Source organism: Mesoplodon densirostris, chromosome 16 (assembly GCF_025265405.1).
Source record: "Mesoplodon densirostris isolate mMesDen1 chromosome 16, mMesDen1 primary haplotype, whole genome shotgun sequence".
In the NCBI taxonomy this organism is placed as follows: domain Eukaryota; kingdom Metazoa; phylum Chordata; class Mammalia; order Artiodactyla; family Ziphiidae; genus Mesoplodon; species Mesoplodon densirostris.
In genome coordinates this window covers 43,339,110-43,357,846 of record NC_082676.1, presented here as the reverse complement: position 1 = coordinate 43,357,846, position 18,737 = coordinate 43,339,110, and the positions used below count along the sequence as shown (strand labels likewise).

Below are 18,737 nucleotides of genomic sequence, written 5' to 3'. Positions count from 1 at the left end.
CTCCTACAACCCCAGTGACCTCAGCCGTCCTCCCTCACAATCCTTCAGGAAAGGATGCTCAGGCTCTCCATTGAGGCGACCTGGTCCTCCCAGATTTCCCTGGCCTTCGACGCCCAGGGATGCCCAGGACCCGTTGCCCTGGAAACGAATGAACGATTAAGTCACGAGCCCTCTCTCGTCTCAGGTTTCTAGGTGTTGACCTGGACGCGGGAGCCACTCCCCAAGCCTATAAGAAGGCCTGGCTTAGAGGAGGTGGCCTCGCGCGCACCCAGCGCGCCGAGCCAGTGTGGAGAGGGTGGGTGGAGAGGGTGCGCCTGCTGGCCAGAGGGCCAATCAGAGCAGGGCAGGCCAGCAGGTCCGGCTCCCGGTGGCCACTTAGACGCTGGCTGAAAGCGCTGCCTGCTCTGCGACTGGGCGAGCTTCCTGCCAATCAAGGGAGGAGGCCAGCGGGGGTTCGGCCAATAGCGGGAGGCGACCGGGTCAGGCCGGTCGCCCTGCGGTCGTCAGGGTGGTCGGCGAGACCGTCGGCACTGAGGGAGCGACGGCCTTCCGGCCCGCGCGCGCTGCGCTCTCCGCCCCTCCGGCCCCGCCCGTCGGCCGCGCCGCGTCATGCCAGGCGCTGCTGGGTGCTAGTGCCCGGGCCGCCGCCCTCCCGCCCGCCTGAAACCGCGCCCACTGCCCAGAGCCAGAGGGATGGTGGTAGTCACGGGGCGGGAGCCAGACAGCCGTCGCCCGGACGGTGCCATGTCCAGCTCCGACGCCGAAGACGACTTTCTGGAGCCGGCCACCCCGACAGCCACGCAGGCGGGGCACGCACTGCCTCTCCTGCCGCAGGAGGTACCTGGACCGAGGGCGTGCGGGGGCGCGGAAGGGGCGCGGGGCGAGGAGCCGGTGCCAGGCAGAGCTGACCTTGGGATGTGAGCAACGCTGCAGCGCTGAGGCAGGGGTGGGGGTCGGGCCGAGGGCGGCGGCAGAGGAGCCGTGCTCCCCTGCCCACCCCGCTCCCACCCACCCCCGACCCCGCCCCCCGAAATGCACCAGGTGTGTCTGCCCCAGGCGGCACCTGGCCCTCCCATCCCCCTCCTTCCAGCATTCACTGCCTGCAGGGTTGGTACTCCCATCCCTATGTCCCACGTTACCTACTGGAGGAGGGAGGGTGGGCCGTGGGAAGGGGCCCTTGGAGCCCCAAGAGATGATAGTGTCTCCTAGAGAATCCAAGGGGAGGCCTCAGTGGTTGCCCAAACCCAGTTTCCAGCTGCCCAGAGAGTGGGGTTAGGGGCTGTGTGCAGATAAGACGCAGGCCAGTTAATAGATGTGGCCTCACTCACCTGACAACTCCATGGCTTTCCCTCCTAGCTGCTGTGCTGTGATGCACAGTGGCTTCCACTGGTCTTACTTAATGCATGTGACACTATCATACGAACACCTGAAATGACCCTCAAGAGAAGGGAAAGGAGGGAAGGTGGGGCTCTGCTGGGCAGTGAAGACAGGCTAGGAGGTAGGGGCTAAGGTAGTGGCAGACATGACCTGTGGAGTCCTAGGTGAAGGGACTGAGACCCAGAGGGGCACGATGGGGCTGGGTGAGGCTCTCGGGAAACTGTAGTGTCCTCTTGGGTTACGAGCCAGTACTCTAAACATCGTGGGGCAGTTGTGAAAATGGGCAAAGCTCCAGAAGGACTCTTTGTAATTGGAAAAAAAAAAAAAAAAGGAACCGTTGGAGGCCCAGGGTGCCATTTTTTGTGCACTGTCACTGGGGAGACGGTGTGGCTTGAGGAAAAAAGCACAGGACCCAGAGACTATAGGCCAGCACTCCAGTGCCAGCTCTTTCACAAATTACATGGCTCCATGTGAGTAATGTAAAGTATTATTATCTCCAAATAATATTGGGGTCCTTGGTATGCACATAAAATAGTTTTAGAGGAACTAGCTATAGAATAAGCAGAAGGCATTTCCCATCCTCTGGGTGCAGAAGAGTAACAGCACCTACATTCACAGAACTGTAAGTGCCTGTCGGTTTCATTCATCCATTCAGTGCATTTTTGGGGCTTTACTATGAGCCAGGCACTGCACAAGACACTGGGCAACTTCGATGTAATGTATTTGTATCCTACTTTATTTCACAAAGGATTTGAAAGTCGGGAAGAAGGACTGTCTAGATAAATACACTAGACTTTCACAGAGCCAGAGAGATGTCGTAATATTGAAAAGTATGCACTGGGATAAAATTTTAGTTAATCTGGAGGAGGTTTGTGGGAAAACTAGGGAGAACTGGCCTCATTTCTTTCAAAACCACAAACAGTGAAAGAGATTTAAAAAAATAAATAAAGGTCCTGAGCATTTTAGGGAGACCCTAGAGCTTCTCAGGGCAAATGTAGGTACCATCGTTCCCTGCCCTTGCCTCCAGAACCGTAGCTGGACTGGGCACTCATCTCCCTGCACAGATTAAGGAGAGAAGTGGAGAGGTACAGAGGATGAGGAGTGGATGCCTGACATTATTCAACAAACATCTGTGGGCCCTGCTCTGGGTGGCCTCAGGATAGGTGAACAAGATGCTGTTCCTGCCCTCGGGAAACTTGGGCAATAATAACCACCAATAGCACAAAGCGCCCGTTGTGCAGAGCTCTATTATACAGGAGAATGTGGATACAGTGAAGGCACAATGGTGGGAGTGTTCAGTTAACCCTATCTTGGGGCAGGCAAAGGACAACAGAGCAGAAATGCTCATGGAGTAGGGGACCTTGAATAGAAGCTCTTAGAATGAGTGGATGCTGCTAACCAATATGGCGCCTTGGTGTGAATTAGCAAAAGGGTGCACAGCTGGGCTGGCAGACCCCGCTCATGCAGGTGCCCTTGTGCAGTGAACAGCGCACACTGCCAGATGGGGCCATTGCATTTGCTGGATGGACAAAGGGAGGGTAGCAGGAGCACTGGGGACGGAGAAGACAGCATGAGCAAGGGCACAAAGGTGGAGAGTTCACGAAGTGGAAGGAGGACAGTAAAGGCTTTGAACTCTAGAGCAGAGATTGTAGGACTGCGGTGGAGAGACCTGATTTAAGAGCTGTGGGAGGATGGGGAGGACTTGGTAATTGACAATTGCAGGGGAAGGGAGGAGAGAGAAGCGGTCAGAAAGATGCCTGGGTTTCGGCCTCGGGTGGCGCTCATCAGACCCAGGAAGGCGGCAGACGGGGCAGCCCCGGCTTGCCTCCCCACTGTGGGGCTGAAAGTGCTGGTGATTCCTCCCCAGTTCCCTGAGGTTGTCCCCCTTAACATCGGAGGGGCTCACTTCACCACACGCCTGTCCACCCTGCGGCGCTACGAGGACACCATGCTGGCGGCCATGTTCAGCGGGCGGCACTACATCCCCACAGATGCCGAGGGCCGCTACTTCATTGATCGGGATGGTGCGCACTTCGGGTACGTTCCTCCCTCTGCCGTCAACTGCAGGGTCCTAGCAAGTGAGCGGCCCGGGCTTGGGCATGGGACTTTAATGTCTTCCATAACACCTGGAAGAGGAGATAACCTGCTGGTGGAATTTAATAAATGTGCATATTGAATTGGATCAGAATTCTTAGTTTCTTTCCCAGAGGAGGCAAGGACAGCCGGAGAAATCCCGGGTAACACACATTGGCTGGATGTGATGAAACTGATTCTCTGCTATGCAAATTAATACTGGGAAGTTGTCATCCCTGTGGAATAGGTGTGACCGCACCGAGAGACAGGGGAGTTCCAACACAGCTTCTGGGAGAAGACCCTCAGATCCAGATTCTGGGGCTCGGCATCGCTGTTAGGGAGAAACATGGGGTGTGGCATTGGTTCCCAAACTTCTTTCAATAGTTTAAAACAAATAAATAGGACAAAAAAAGGTGAGGGAAGGGCCAACATAGGGTTACCATCCTGTAATTTTGCCAAGTCTTTAAAAAAAAAAACCACCTTCAGGGACTTCCCTGGCGGTTCAGTGGTTAATACTCCATGCTTCCACTGCAGAGGGCACAGGTTCAATTCCTGGTGGGGGAACTAAGATCCTGCGTGCCGCACCGTGCAGCCAAAAAAAAAAAACCCCAAAAATGAAACAACAAAAACACACAAAAAACCTCACTTTCAATTGTTACTGTCATTTTAACAGTAAAACATGGAACAACACAATCTCAAAAAAAGATAGCCCTTCCCAAGAGAGGACTTCTGACAACCGTACAGATAAACAATTTAAAGACTTTATGTTTCGGTTTCCTTGTTTGTGAAATGAGAAGTAATTATAGCTGCCTTGCAGGCCGGTCATGTGGATTAAATAAAGAGTCTTGCTGTGACCCCTGGCCAGGTCCTTTCAGAGTATGTGGCTGAAACTCTTTGCCCCATCCATCTAACTTTGGAGATGACTGGAGAACTAACATGGTCTTTGACCTTGAACAAAAGGAGACCCTCCAACCACTACGTCTCTGTGCCGGCCTCCAAGTAGGATTGCCCACACTGGGAGAAGGGTCATTTTCATCCTCAGAAAGGAGCCTCGTCAAATAATTTGCTCTGAAGCATCTGGGTTTCCCCACTGGGCGGTCAGCTGCCTCCAGTGCTGAGAAAACAAAAGTGTCACATCGCTCTGCAGAGCTATAAAAAGATTTTTGTTTGCAGGCTGTTTGGGAGAGGAAAGTGCTTGGCCCCGGCTGGCAGCTCCCACAGCGCTCTTCACTGGGCCTTGCCCGGGGTTATGTTTTTCAGGACTCACCAAGATTTGCTTACGATCCTAGAGGACTGATTTTGGAAGGAGTGACGGGGAGGGGGAACCCGGTTTGGCCCTAGGCTGATGCGCCCATACCCAGGTGGCCACAGCTGGAGAGTGGCAGGGCCAGGCAAGGGCGTGGCAGCAAGCAGGGTATTGTGGTGTTTATCCTCAGGCTGCTGGACTCCAGTGGCCTAAGATTCATCAGCAGCCTATGAAGCTGTTGAAAGATTCAGATAAAATAAAATAGGGGTTTAGGGTATTTCTCTGCGGGTGAGCTCACGTAGCCCCAGCAGCCACCGTGGAGGCTGGGCCTGGGCCTCCACCTGGGGCACTTTCCCATTGTGATCAGTGCACAGCGCCTTGGACTGGAGTCTGGACCACTGTGGGTGTGGATTTGGATTCACCCGTGTCTGCATCTGGCCTCTGGCTAGCTGTGGCTCCTTTTTTTTTTTTTTTTTTTTTTTGCGGTACGCGGGCCTCTCACTGCTGTGGCCTCTCCCGTCGTGGAGCACAGGCTCCGGACGCACAGGCTCAGCGGCCATGGCTCACGGGCCCAGCCGCTCCGCGGCATGCGGGATCTTCCCTGACCGGGGCACGAACCCGTGTCCCCTGCATTGGCAGGCGGACCCTCAACCACTGCGCCACCAGGGAAGCCCCGCTGTGGCTCCTTTAGCAAGGGTGCTCCTTAGGCTCTCTGAGCCCCACTTTTTCCTCATTTATAAAACGGACGTAAGAAAGCACTTACCCCATGTCGTTGGAAGGATTAAATGGGATAACTCCTGAACAGTGACTGACACAGATTAATACTTGGTGAGTGTTGGCTGGTGTTGCTTCATGGTCATAGACTCACTATTGAGGCAACAGCTTGGTCTTGGGGTTTACTGATACATCCTCACAGAAAAGCCCTTCCCACACCTACCAGTGATGGGTCTGATTACTTTCAGCCCTAAAGAATCTGAAGAGAGAATTAAAAGAACTGAATTGTTATTTTAAGAAGGTGCAGTATGTGATTTTTTGTTCCCGCCTGAAGCCAGTTTGTTCAGGTGTCAGGGTTAGGCATTCCTCTTCTCTGTATAGCTACAGGATGATACTGATGGCAAGGATCTGTGGGGAGTGCAGAACTCTTCCACGTGGCTGGTGGGAATAAAATGCTACAACCACTTTGTCAAACAGGCACTTATGACCGAACAGTTCTCCTCCTGATGTTTACCCAAGAGGAATCGGTGCCTGAGTCCACAAGAAGTTTACAGGGAATGTTTATCACAGCTTTACTCTTATGAGACCCCAACTGGAAACAGTTCAAATGTCCATCAATGGGAGAATGGGTAAATAGTTTATAGTGTATCCATACAACGGTATGCTACTTAGCAATAAAAGGAAGGAAACTTCTGCTACACATGATGACGTAGGGAATCAATCTCAAAAACACTAGGTTGAGGGGAAGAAGCCAGGCACAAAAGAGAACATACTGTGTGATTCCACTTACGTGCATTTCAAGAAGAGGCAAAACTAATCTTTGTTGATAGAATTAGAAGTTAGAGTGGTTGCCTCTGTAGTGATTGGCTGGGAAGAGGCACAGGGAAACTTTAATTAGATGGACATGTTCTGTATCTTGATGGTACGTGGTGGTTGTGTGGGTATATTCATACGTGAAAAAGTAATTGACCTGTACCATTAAGATGTGTACCTTTATTGGCTATTATCTGTACCTCAATTCAAAATGTAATTAAGGGGCTAGATATCATATCTTCCCATTTTTCCTATATATACTTAATAATTATAATAATAATGATACAATAACAACTACTAACACTTAGTGAGGGCTTGCTCTGTGCCAGGTATTTTCTAAGCACTTTATGTATTAACTTATTTAATCCCCTCATAACATTATGGGGTAGTTTTCTTATTTTCCCCCATTTTACAGAGGAGGAAGGGCACAGAGAGGTTAAGTTCACTTACCCAAGGTTACACAGCTGGCCATCTGGGTCCAGATCCTGTGCTCTAACCACTGGGTGGCACTGTCCGGATCCATTAACTCCTTCTCACCAACCCTCTTTCCTTCTTGCTCAGAGATGTGCTGAATTTCCTGCGCTCGGGGGACCTGCCGCCCCGGGAGCGCGTGCGGGCCGTGTACAAAGAGGCCCAGTACTATGCCATCGGGCCCCTCCTGGAGCAGCTGGAGAACATGCAGCCACTGAAGGGGGAGAAAGTGCGCCAGGCGTTTCTGGGACTCATGCCCTATTACAAAGGTGAGGGGTTCACTGTGCGGGCAGTCGGGGTGTGAGGAGGGAGGGTAGCGAGGCATCTGTCAGTGCTGAGGTCTCCACCAGAGCAAGTGGGTCATGGCTCGCCAAGACACCTGTCCTACTCAAGATGGGAGAGGATCCTGCTTCCCTTCCTGCTGCCCTCCCAGTCCCGCAGGAAGATTCAGATGAAATAGGGACCACCTTGCCTGCAACGTCATCAAATCGCATTTCAGAAGGGTGGTACTCATCCCATCCCCTTTGTTTCCTTTTGCCCTGCAGAACCACGATTCCTGTTTAAGTTTGTGCCCTTCATGGGCCCAGAGTCCCTTCCCCTGGGATCTGTCTCTTCCCTCTTGGGTCCACCGTCACTGGGGCTCTCTCTGTGCCCCGCCCCCCCTCCCCACCCCCGTCCCACTGATGGGTGACGTGTTCACCCCTGCAGACCATTTGGAGCGGATTGTGGAGATTGCCCGGCTGCGCGCCGTCCAGCGGAAGGCCCGCTTTGCCAAGCTCAAGGTCTGTGTCTTCAAGGAGGAGATGCCCATCACCCCCTACGAGTGTCCGCTTCTCAGCTCCCTGCGCTTTGAACGGAGCGAGAGTGACGGGCAGCTCTTTGAGCACCACTGCGAAGTGGATGTGTCTTTCGGGCCCTGGGAGGCCGTGGCTGACGTTTATGACCTGCTGCACTGCCTGGTCACGGACCTCTCAGCCCAGGGCCTCACCGTGGACCACCAGTGCATCGGGGTGTGTGACAAGCACCTCATCAACCACTACTACTGCAAGCGCCCCATCTATGAGTTCAAGATCACGTGGTGGTGAGTAGCCCTGGCAGGGAGCAGAGTCCTGTCAGGGAGGGTGTCTGTTCCCCTTGTCGGCTCTGGGAGCAAGGTCCCTGGAAGGGCTGCTCGCTGCCCCAGAACCTGCTGAGGTGAGGACGGGTCCTGAGGCACAACTCCAGGCAGACGGAGGTGCAGCCCCAGTCTCCTTGGCTGTACCTCGGGGCCAGGTTCAGGGCTGGTGGCCCACGGGGACTTGGTGCCTGTGCTCACCTGGCCTTTCCTCGAGGCACGGTAGTCTCTGCCTGAGGCTGATGGGGTCCGGCTAGCGAGGGCTTGACCAGGAAGTCCAGAGAGGTTTTGTCACTTTCTTGACCTTGCAAGAGAGTTTCTGCCCTTTTTAGAGCCACGTTACCAAACTCACGTAGGCATAACCCCTCCTCCACCCTGTTCAAGAGTCCCTTCCTTATGCTCAGTGTATCGGTATGAACGTGGAACATGATGGGGGCTTAACCCAAGGAGCCCCCCAGAGCCCCTGGCTGAAGAAGGAACATTTTCCCTCCCTCTTGCCTCAACAGTAGCCCCACGCTTTGTTTTAGGATGTGGAAAGACTCTTTTCCTCCCAAAACATACTCTTCACCACCTTTTGGAGATGTAACCATAGTTGCCAAAGCCATGCACCAGGTTGGCCTTAGAAAAGCACAATGTTTACAGCCCTGCCTCAGGGCCTTGGCTTCTCCTACCTTCCACTAACCTTCCTTGCTTGAAGGGTTATCTTCTCACGGGGCTGGAATGCACATTTCAGGGACTCCTTTTGAAGATTCCCTAAGTCAAGCAGGCAAGATGCCTAGATCTTGTGTTATCTTTGAGGTGTAACATCCTTTCTAGAGGCGCAGAATACACCCTTGGCTGCTGTTCCATGTTAGGATCCAATTTGTGGTGACCCTCCCTGGATGGGAACCCCTGTTGCTTTTTCCTGCCAACGTTCTCCTTCTCAGAGATTGTCTGTCTTGGGGAAGGAAAGAGAGGGCCGGAGGAGAGGCGCAGCTATCGCAAGAGCTGTGGGAAGACAGCAGCAGACCTCTGTTATGTTTGCCTCTGCACAATTCAGAGAGAAAAAGATCCACCAGCTTCTGTTCCACTGCATTTCCTTCTCGTGCTGTCTGTAGCCTGGGGCAGCCAGTCGGGATGTGGGCCTGTGCCCCCTGGAGGAAATGCTGTGCAGCACTGGTCACTGGAAAGGGGACATTCCCTTGCTGCGTGCAGGGCTTCTCCCTGTAATCGTGATTGAACTTGACTGCTCCTGGGTGGTGTTGTAGGGAGATTTTTTTTCTGTCAGCCTCATCGGTCTCAGTCTTACAAGACCAGATTGGCGAGGAGGGTAGTGGGGGAGCTGAGGAAGAGAAGGCCAAGCCCTGGGACCTTGGCTGAATTCCTTCACGGGGCAGTGACCCCTTGGCCCCTGTATGGGAAGATTCCAGGGCATGGTCCCCCGCTCTTACACTGTATTCTTATGTGCGTGGAGCAGGCGTCCAGGCTGACATCTAAGGGGACGGTCCAGTCAGTGGTTCAGGTTCCAAGATAACATGTTCTCTCCTTGTTCTCATCCGCAAACGGCTTGTCACTTTTCTGGAGCTGGTGTCCCTGCTTAGACCTTACCCGACAGCACGGCTCTTGCCTTGTCCTCAGAGAAGGGTCTTTCATTTAAGTTGCCCAGATCGGCAAATAGATTGAACGCTAATACAGGTTCGTTTTTTGACAGACACTGAGGCAGGCTCTTCAGGAGGGAGCCAGTGTGAGGAGAGAGCAGATGGGTAAGCCCAGTGCCCGCAGTGATCCAACCTCGGCCCCTTCTCTTGCCCTCCCCGGCCCAGAGCATCACAGCACTCGGCTATTGAGGGTCCATAAACATAAGACAGGGAGGGACTGGTTCACGCAAGCTCAAGTCAGCTCAAAATCAGGCCCTGAAGACTTGCTTGGGGCTTCAGGGACGCTGGATAGGAACGCTGTCCCTGCGCCTCTTGCTGGAGCCCCTCCGTTCCTCTGCCCCCATGTTGTCCTCGCGGAGGTACTCTGTGCTGTCGTTGGGGGACAGGGCTGTGGCCAATAGCCCAGGCAGAGCAGGGACACCGGCAGCCAGCTTAGAGCTCCTTCTAAATGGAGTAAAAGAATTTGGTGGCCCTGTTTGGCCATTGTCTGTTGAGAAGCCAAGGCCAGGCTGCGAAGCGCTCTTGGATGTAGGGGGTTTGTGGTGATTGCCTACAAATAAAGGTCATCTCTGAGGAAGTGACTTCTCCTAGTCGGGTCCCTTTTCACCTGTCAGCGGCCAAGCCCAGAGCATAAGAAGCGTTGGGTAAGGTAGGAGGGCTCCAAAGGATGGCTGCTTCTCCCAGATTGAAAGGAAGTCTGTCTTCATGGAATTCTTGTGTGTAACGTCCTTGGGTCAAACCAAGGGGCCTGCCTTTGGAGCTTCCCTTATGTTTGACTTCGGGTACCTTTTCTCCCAGGTGATCCATTCACTTGTTGGGAAGGTGAAAGTTATAGGAAATAGGACCGCATGGTGCAATGCTATCTGCAATTCAGTAAGAATGACAAACTTAACTGCAACTAAGTTTGAAAAGATTGAAACAAAACCACAGTGAAACCCAGCACACCATCCCAGGTGGGGGAATTCTTTGGGTAACGCTCTAAATAGAAGACATAGAGGAATCGTCACCATCCTTATTCTACCTCTGGTGAATTCACCAGGCTGTCCAGTGCTTATCACATGGAAAGCAGCCGACTGTGCTCTGAAAATTTCTGTTCTTTCTCGCTGGGGCTTGGGATATTCTGGGAGCTGTCTGAGCCTTGTGCCTCAGGCTGCTCAGGTGATATAATCTTCCTGTTCTGGATTGCTCATTGGAGGACTAGGAAATTGATATCTGCAAGTCATAGAGTGGGGTGAGCCTCACTGTGTGATCTTGGTCTAAGCTGGATCCTGAAATGGTTAAGACAAATAACAACAACAAAACAAAAACCACTCACACTGATAATTTTGATCCCAGTTAGAATTTCAGATATCATTCTTCTGCATACCTTCTGTCTGTATTTGATTGTGCTACAAGTGATTAAGCTTTCTCGGGTACCATTTCGCTGGGGCTCTTTCATGAAGGTGGCGCCTGCCTCGTGATCCTTAAAAGAGGGAGGCTTTATTCATCAGAAGCCAGAGTGTTGGGAACTGGGGTGGGAGAGGCACTTTTTGGAATTCTGGAAGAAGCATACATGTATACATATGTTAATTGGAGGAAGGGTGGGCTGGCAGAGGGTCAGAGGAGGTGGGAACAGAGACGGGGAGGAGGGATAGGCAGTTGCCTCTGGGAGTGGGAGGTCACGGGGTCGGTCGTCTTCCTTCTGTACAGTGTGGGCTTTGTGTACACAATATAACACTGCCTGTGTTCGTTCATTTCCTGTCTGTGAGCGCTTTGGTGCATGGAGCCTCAGTACCCTCACCTGGCATTAAAGTCAAGAATTAGAACCTGGATGCCGTGCCTTTCTTGTTCAGAGACTTACTCTCCTCCCTCCTCCGCCCTCCACGCTGCCAGAAAATATGCGTTGATTTCTGCTTAAAACATGGTATGTTTGGGGATGCCATACTAAATCAAACAGGCTCTTCCCTGAGACATGTGGCTGAACTTCCGCCCTGACTTGAAGTTAAACAGAGACGGGCCCCCTGGAGGTTCCTCTGCAGTTACCCTCACCTGGTCTCTGTCCCAGTAGGCATACTCACCTGTGCCCCCAGATTTCTGGGGTTTATAGGCAGTACTGGCCATTTGTTCATGACCCTCAACTTCCTTACTTGACCATTCTATCTTTTAGGAAGTGGGTTCACCTGATCCCTTACTGAAGACCCAGGGTTCCAGTAGCTGAAAGCCCTGTACATCTTTTCTCCTATCCTGGCCCTACACCTCCAAGACATACTCCAGTACCTCAGTAGGGGTCCCAGGGAGGCACCAGCATGGCAGCCTCTGCTCCTTGTTCCTACATCTCCATGATGCTGGGATTGGCTGAGGCCAGCAATCCTTATAGGTATGAGAGTTGGAATACATTGGGTTGGCCAAAAAGCTCGTTCGGATTTTTCCATAAGATGGTACAAAAACCCAAACGAACTTTTTGGCCAACCTAGTAATAAACAGATTCAAAGTCCAGAGGCACCATGTGAGTGTCTGTCTGTCCGTGCAGCCGCCTGGAGCGGTCATGGTGAAACTGGCAACTTGTTCCACACAATGAGGGCAGGTCAGGTTTTTCAAACACTTTGGCTTCAGAAGATGCTGCATTACATGTGCAAGATCCCAAGAGGCCAGCAGAGGAATGGCAGCTCTGGTTGTAGCTGACAGAGAAGCCGCTGCAAGCTGCAGGTAGGTGCCCATGTGCAGTGGAGGCCAGCCAAAACCCAGAGCTTCCCAGAGCGGACACAGAAAGGGACAGTCTTCTCTTACAGCGGCTGACTGGCGTGCCAGAAGAGGAAACTGAACTCCTGCTCACCCTCTTGCCAACCATGTGCCTTTACATCCCCCTCCGTTCAAAATGGAAAGTAACACAGAGACTCCTTGGGACCTTACGTCTGTCTCCATGCCTGACTTGCACTTGGAGTCATTAGCATTAGTCAGGAGGAAAAAAAACACACGGTAATTTGAATAATTTATATCTTTAATATAAATAGCTATTAATTATAAGAAGATTGGAGTAATGAGGGATTGGCTAATAAGGAGTAGAGATAACTATAAAGAATATAGGAACAGCAGATTTAAGAAGCAGCCACTAGGGCAGAGATAGAGCGTCCAAGGACGAGGACCCCTCTCCCCCCAGAGCTGATACCCAGACCTTTTTTGGAGAAGGCATGACCATGGCTCACTGAACGGTAGAGAAGTCATGGGGGGACTTGCTGGAAACCCACCCTCTGGGATGCTGGAAAAATCCGTCCCTTGGGTGGTGTCTTGCCGGAGGCCTTCCACGGCGAAACCACCCCAGGGGAGTGCCGGGGAAAGCTGCGGGCCTCTCTGTGCTGCTGACGACCCTGCATGGCAGGAGCTGGGCGCTGGAGAAGCTGAGCTGTGAGCGAGCACACCCGAACCAGAAAGGAAACATCTCCCTCCTTGCAGTGTCTCACCAATGCCCTCTGCTAACAAAGAATCATATCATGTTAGTCGGCAAAGGCAAAAAATACTCGTAAGTCCCAACCCGATTTTTGCGGAGGCAGCGAAGGATGAATATGGGGCTAAAAGGCAGTCAATACCTGGCACATCATCTACATATGCTGATGACTCCCCAGATGTATACTCCTGTCCAGGCTTCTTGCCTCAGCCTCGAAGTATACACCCAATAACCTGCCAAAGATTGCTACTTCAATATCTGTTAGCCATCTCAAACTTAATACATCCAGATGGAATTCTTGATCTCCCCTCCCACCCCAAACATCCTCATTCCACCTCCTCCCTCTCAGGAAATGGCACCACCATGCATCCAGTCAACAAAAACCTGCATCACCTTTCACTCCCCTCCTTCACCTTCCCCTTCTCCTTGCAATCCATCACCAAGTACTTGAATACATCTTCAAGATGTATCGAGTTTTCACAGATTCACTTGTTTGACTCACCATCATCTTTCATCCTGAGTTACTACAAAGGCCTCCTGGCTTAATTTGGCCCTCAATTACTCTGACTAACCTATTCTCCAGAATAGTCTTTTTTTTTTTTTCTTTTTGCGGTATGCGGGCCTCTCACTGTTGTGGCCTCTCCCGTTGCGGAGCACAGGCTCCGGACGCGCAGGCCCAGCGGCCATGGCTCACGGGCCCAGCCGCTCCGCGGCATATGGGATCCTCCCAGATCGGGGCACGAACCCGTATCCCCTGCATCGGCAGGCGGACTCTCAACCACTGCGCCACCAGGGAGGCCCCCAGAATAGTCTTTTGAAACGGTTGATTAGATCCTGCACTATGCTGACTTAAAACCTTTTTCTTTTTTTAATTAATTTTTATTGGAGTATAGTTGATTTATAATGTGTTAGTTTCAGGTGTACAGCAAAGTGAATTAGTCATACATATACATATATCCACTCTTAAAAATTCTTCTCCCATATAGGTCATTACAGAGTATTGAGTAGAGTTCCCTGTGCTATACATTAGGTCCTTATTAGTTATCTATTTTATATATAGTAGTGTGTATATGTCAGTCCCAATCTCTCAATTTATCCCTTCCCCCATGGTAACCATAAGTTTGTTTTCTACATCTGTGACTATTTCTGTTTTGTAAATAAGTTCAAACTCTTTGCTTTTAAAATGAAATTGGAAAGGCTTACCATGTTTGATCTGGTTCCTGCCAACCCATCCAGCCCCAACACACCACCCTACTCCTTGTTTCCCATCCTCCACCCTGGCCTTCTTTCAGTTCCTGCCTCAGCTTTTTGTGATTGACATTTCCTCTGCCTGGGATGCCCTTCCCCCTGCCCTTCTCATTTATGGCTGGCTCCTTTTCATATTTTATGTTCCAGCTCAAATGTTACATACTCAGTGGGACCTTCTCTGACCATGTCATCTAAAGCATACTCCCTCCCCTTACCATCTATCACGTCACCCTATTTCTTTATAGCCTTTATCACCAATAGTAGTTGTCTTGTTTGTTATGTCTCTATTTTCTTTCAAATAAGCCCCTTGAGGGCATAGATTTTGCCTCTGTTGTTCACACCTATATCCCAGTGCTTGGAACAGTCAGTACCTGGAAAAGAGGTGCTCACAGTCAAGATCTGTTAAACAATCTGTCCAGTATATGGACAGGGGACCACTTGGAGCATCTTAGTATTACCATGGCCTGTGATTCAAGTCAGTGGGAAACTGCAGCAAGCCAATCCAAGCAGGATTACTAATGGCCCAGACCTTTCGTGAGTGAAAGTTTGGGTCACCCCACCAGGTAAAGAGACTGAGTATGGAGATTAAGTTTGATATAAGGAGATGCATATGGGTGCCAAGTTGACAGGGGGTCGAGTTATGACAGCTAATTGTATGTGTCAACTTGGTTAGGCCACAGTGCCCAAATATTTGGTCAAACATTATTCTGGATGTTTCTGTAAGGGTGTTTTTGGATGAGATCTACATTCAAATCAGTGGACTTGGAGTAAAGCAGATTACCCTCCATAATGTGGGTGGACCTCATCCAATCAGTTGAAGGCTTGAATAGAACAAAAGGCTCCCTCAAGCACGAGGGAATTCTGACAGCCGTCTGTCTTTGGACTTCACTGCAACACCGGCTCTTCCTGGTTCATCAGCAGACTGCCTTTGAACTTGAACTGCAATTCTTTCCTGAGCCTCCAGCCTGCCAGCCTCCCCCATCAGATTTTGGACCCACCAAGCCTCCACAATCACATGACCCAATCCCTTAAAATAATTCTCTTCCTATATATACTGTATCTATCTATCTATCCCAGGATATGTATATCTATCTATCTATCTATCTATATATATATATATATCTTTATTCTAGAAAGAGATTTATATACATCCTAGGAGAATATATATCTATAATGAAGTGCAAAGGTAGCATACCACATGTTTTGCCACCTTACTATTCTCATTTAACATTGTCTTTTGGAGATCTGTTCATTTCAGTTCATGTAGAGCTGCCCCTCCCCCCTTTAAAAATTTGATAGTATTCCATTAAAAATATGTTCCACAAAACTATTTAAAAATAGTTTCTGCTGGGCTTCCCTGGTGGCGCAGTGGTTGAGAGTCCGCCTGCCGATGCAGGGGACACGGGTTCGTGCCATGGTCCGGGAAGATCCCACATGCCGCGGAGCGGCTGGGCCCGTGAGCCATGGCCGCTGAGCCTGCGCGTCCGGAGCCTGTGCTCCACAACGGGAGAGGCCACAACAGTGATAGGCCCGTGTACCGCAAAAAAAAAAAAAAAAAAAAAAAAAAAAATTTCTGCTGCCTTTTGAGATACACATGCCTCTAACTATTTAACAACAGATTAATAAGCCTTTCCCCCATTTAAGCAAATACAGCCCTCAGCTCTCTTGTTCTTGATATGATAAAGACTACTTAGAAACGTTAAAAAAAAAAAAAAAAAGAAAAACTAAGATGGAGGTCTTGGGTTTTTTAGCTGATTGGTTGACCACAATATGTTTCAGCGAGAGAGAATATACTCCTTTGCTTATGTGAATGGTCTGTTTTCCTTGATTTTGGATCCTATGGAAAATGGCTTAAGTTACATGGTTCCTGGATTGCTTCTCACTTGGGAACTTGGCAATTTGATGAGCCTTCCACTGTCACTAATCTGATTATCCCCCAGAGTCTATCCCTGAGGCTTTCCCTTGGGTTGCTTCATTCTTAGGCAGCCTTTATCTACTGCTGCAGAGATCGCCTTTGCCAGAAAACCAGAGAAGAGAGAGAGTCACTTTCCTGAAAGCTAGAGAAGTCCTAGAAAGGAATTATGGGCAATCCTCACGCATTTGTTGAGGCCAGGGGAATGGCAGAGCTCACATGCTTATTCTTGGAGCCAAGGGATAGGGTCATCAATGGCTGAACTCTGTGGACTAATAATGGGAGGTGCGGTTCCCCAAAAGAAGCTAGGTAGACAAAAACCACACATCCTCTACTAGTTTTACAAAAGTGTATACTCTTTCTCTCTTCTGATAGGGACCTCTGTTTTCACTGGCAGACATTAGTCATAGCCACGTCGTATGAGTTTAGCACAGATCTCTAGCTGTTAATGGTTTCTTAAAGTCTTGCATTCTGCAAAAACCAACAACAAAAAAATAATATCCTCTATGGGGTGAAGTAGAAAAAAAGGGGGAGAGGGTCAAGTTTTAACTCCTTTTCTCTTTATATATTAAATGGTTTGATATTAGTTTTTGATGAACAGGTATGTGTCCTATCATATAGCAAGTAGAAAATTTAATTCTCCTTCTCTATGATAGTGATGTGATTTTACTATTACAAACCAGGCAAGTCTCATTAAGAAAGATTTGTTTCTTTTATATAATTGCTGCAAGAAAATGTTGCAACTGACAAGGGCTTAATCTCCAAAATATACAAACAGCTCATACAACTCAACAACAAAAAATCAAACAACCAAATCAAAAATGGGCAGAAGACTTTAATGGACATTTCTCCAAAGAAGACATACAGGTGGCCAGTAGGTACATGAAAAGATGCTCAACATCACTAATTATTAGAGAAGTGCAAATCAAAACTACAATGAGATACTACCTCACACTGGTCAGAGTGGCCATCATTAAAAAGTCTACAGATAACAAATGCTGGAGAGGGTGTGGAGAAAAGGGAACTCTCCTACATTGTTGGTGGGAATGTAACTTGGTGTGGCCACTATGGAGAATAGTATGTAGGTTCCTCAGAAAACTAAAAATAGAATTACCATATGTTCCAGCAATTCCACTCTTGGGCATATACCTGGACAAAAGTATAACTCAGAAAGATACATGCACCCCTATGTTCATAGCAGCACTATTCACAATAGCCAAAACATGGAAACAACCTAAATGTCCATTGACAGATGAATGGATAAAGAAGATGTGGTACATATATACAATGGAATACTACTCAGCCATAAAAAAGAACAAAAAAATGCCATTTACAGCAACATGGGTGCAACTGTTTAGAATGGATAAACAGTCCTACTGTATAGCACAGGGAACTATATAATTGCTGCAAGAAATAATGGCTCAATGTTATATAAAGTCAAAATTCCTATCTTAGGCACACATTATTAAAATTTGAAATGATAGGACAATTTGAACATGAAAATAAATAATTATAGCAATGGGTTATAACCCATTGAATAAATAAGAATCCATGAACTCATGTTGACACAAATGAATAAATAATTACATAAAAGAGGTAGAAAGGAAAGTTCTTACAGTAAAATGTCAGCTAATAAATATAGAGAAAGAATGATGGGGTTAGAAAACCTCCATGTAGCAGCCATCATAATTATAACTGAATCATCATTAATCATCAAAGTATTTTCCTATAAATTACTAATTAATTATAAAGGTAAAAATAGTAACTTCACAGTGGAGACACCTGAAAGACTCCACCTTAATCATTAACCAAAGTTGTTAGCCAAAATGGGACAAACAGACATCATGCACATCACCTGTCTTAATGCCTTGAGGAGAATACATTATGCCGGTGATTTTTCTGCCAAAAAATGAATAACCTGAATCTAATCATGAGAAAAAGTTGGAGAAACCCAAAGTGAAGGACATTTTTAGAATGACCATCTTATACTTTACAAAAATGTCAACATTATAAAAGACAAATTGAAATGGAAGAACTATTCCAGATTAAAGAAGGCTAAAGAGACATGGCAATTAAGTGATTCTGGGTTAGATTTGTGATCAGGGAAAACAATAGCTATAAGGGGCATTTTGGGGACAATTGAGAATTGAATAAAGGCTATAGATTAAATAATAGGATTTTATCAATGTTAATTTTCCTGATTTTGATAATTTTGCTTTGGTTTTTCTCAGAGAATATCTTTATTCTTAGGAAATACACACTGAAATATGTAGGCATCAAGAAGCATGATGTTTGCAAGTTAGTCTTAAATTCTTTAGGAAGAAAGCGAGATAGAGAGGGTGCAAATGATAAAGAAAATGGGGCAAATCTACAAGTTCAAGAAGCTCAAAAAACTCCACATAAGATAAAGTCATAGAGACCCACAGCAAAACACATTGTAATCAAACTGTAGAAAGCCAAAGAAAAAGAATCTTGAAAGCAGCAAGAGAGAACCAATTCGTCACATACTATGGAAGCCAGAAGGGAGTCAGATGTCATATTTAAAGTGTTGAAATAAAAACCTGTCAACAAAGAATTCTGTATCTGGCAAAACTATTCAAGAATGAAGGAGAAATTAAGACATCGTTACTAGTAGACCTGCTCTGTGAGAAATGCTAAAAGGACTTCTTTGGGCTGAAGAAAAAAGGACACCGGAAGAAGCCACATGGAGA

General features: G+C 48.7%; 1 protein-coding gene across 2 annotated transcripts; it reads left to right on the top strand.

Annotated features, from left to right (window-relative positions):
* Window positions 1-512: 512 nt before the first annotated feature.
* Window positions 513-11,250, top strand: KCTD7 (potassium channel tetramerization domain containing 7). 2 transcript variants are annotated; one of them, XM_060079308.1, is made up of 5 exons: window positions 513-837; window positions 3,245-3,414; window positions 6,785-6,963; window positions 7,403-7,775; window positions 9,499-11,250. In XM_060079308.1, coding segments are annotated over exons 1-5 (867 nt in total). In that variant the 5' UTR covers window positions 513-693; the 3' UTR covers window positions 9,500-11,250. The 2 variants fall into 2 exon arrangements, with proteins under 2 accessions (XP_059935291.1, XP_059935290.1); XM_060079307.1 differs by having other exon boundaries at window positions 7,403-11,250.
* The last annotated feature ends 7,487 nt before the right edge of the window (window positions 11,251-18,737 follow it).

Excerpts from the sequence above, each read along its gene's own strand:
- KCTD7 (XM_060079307.1), top strand. The coding sequence starts at position 694 with ATGGTGGTAGTCACGGGGCGGGAGCCAGACAGCCGTCGCCCGGACGGT. Across the intron at positions 838-3,244 it reads TGCCTCTCCTGCCGCAGGAG|TTCCCTGAGGTTGTCCCCCT; the intron begins GTACCTGGACCG and ends ATTCCTCCCCAG. Across the intron at positions 6,964-7,402 it reads ACTCATGCCCTATTACAAAG|ACCATTTGGAGCGGATTGTG; the intron begins GTGAGGGGTTCA and ends TCACCCCTGCAG.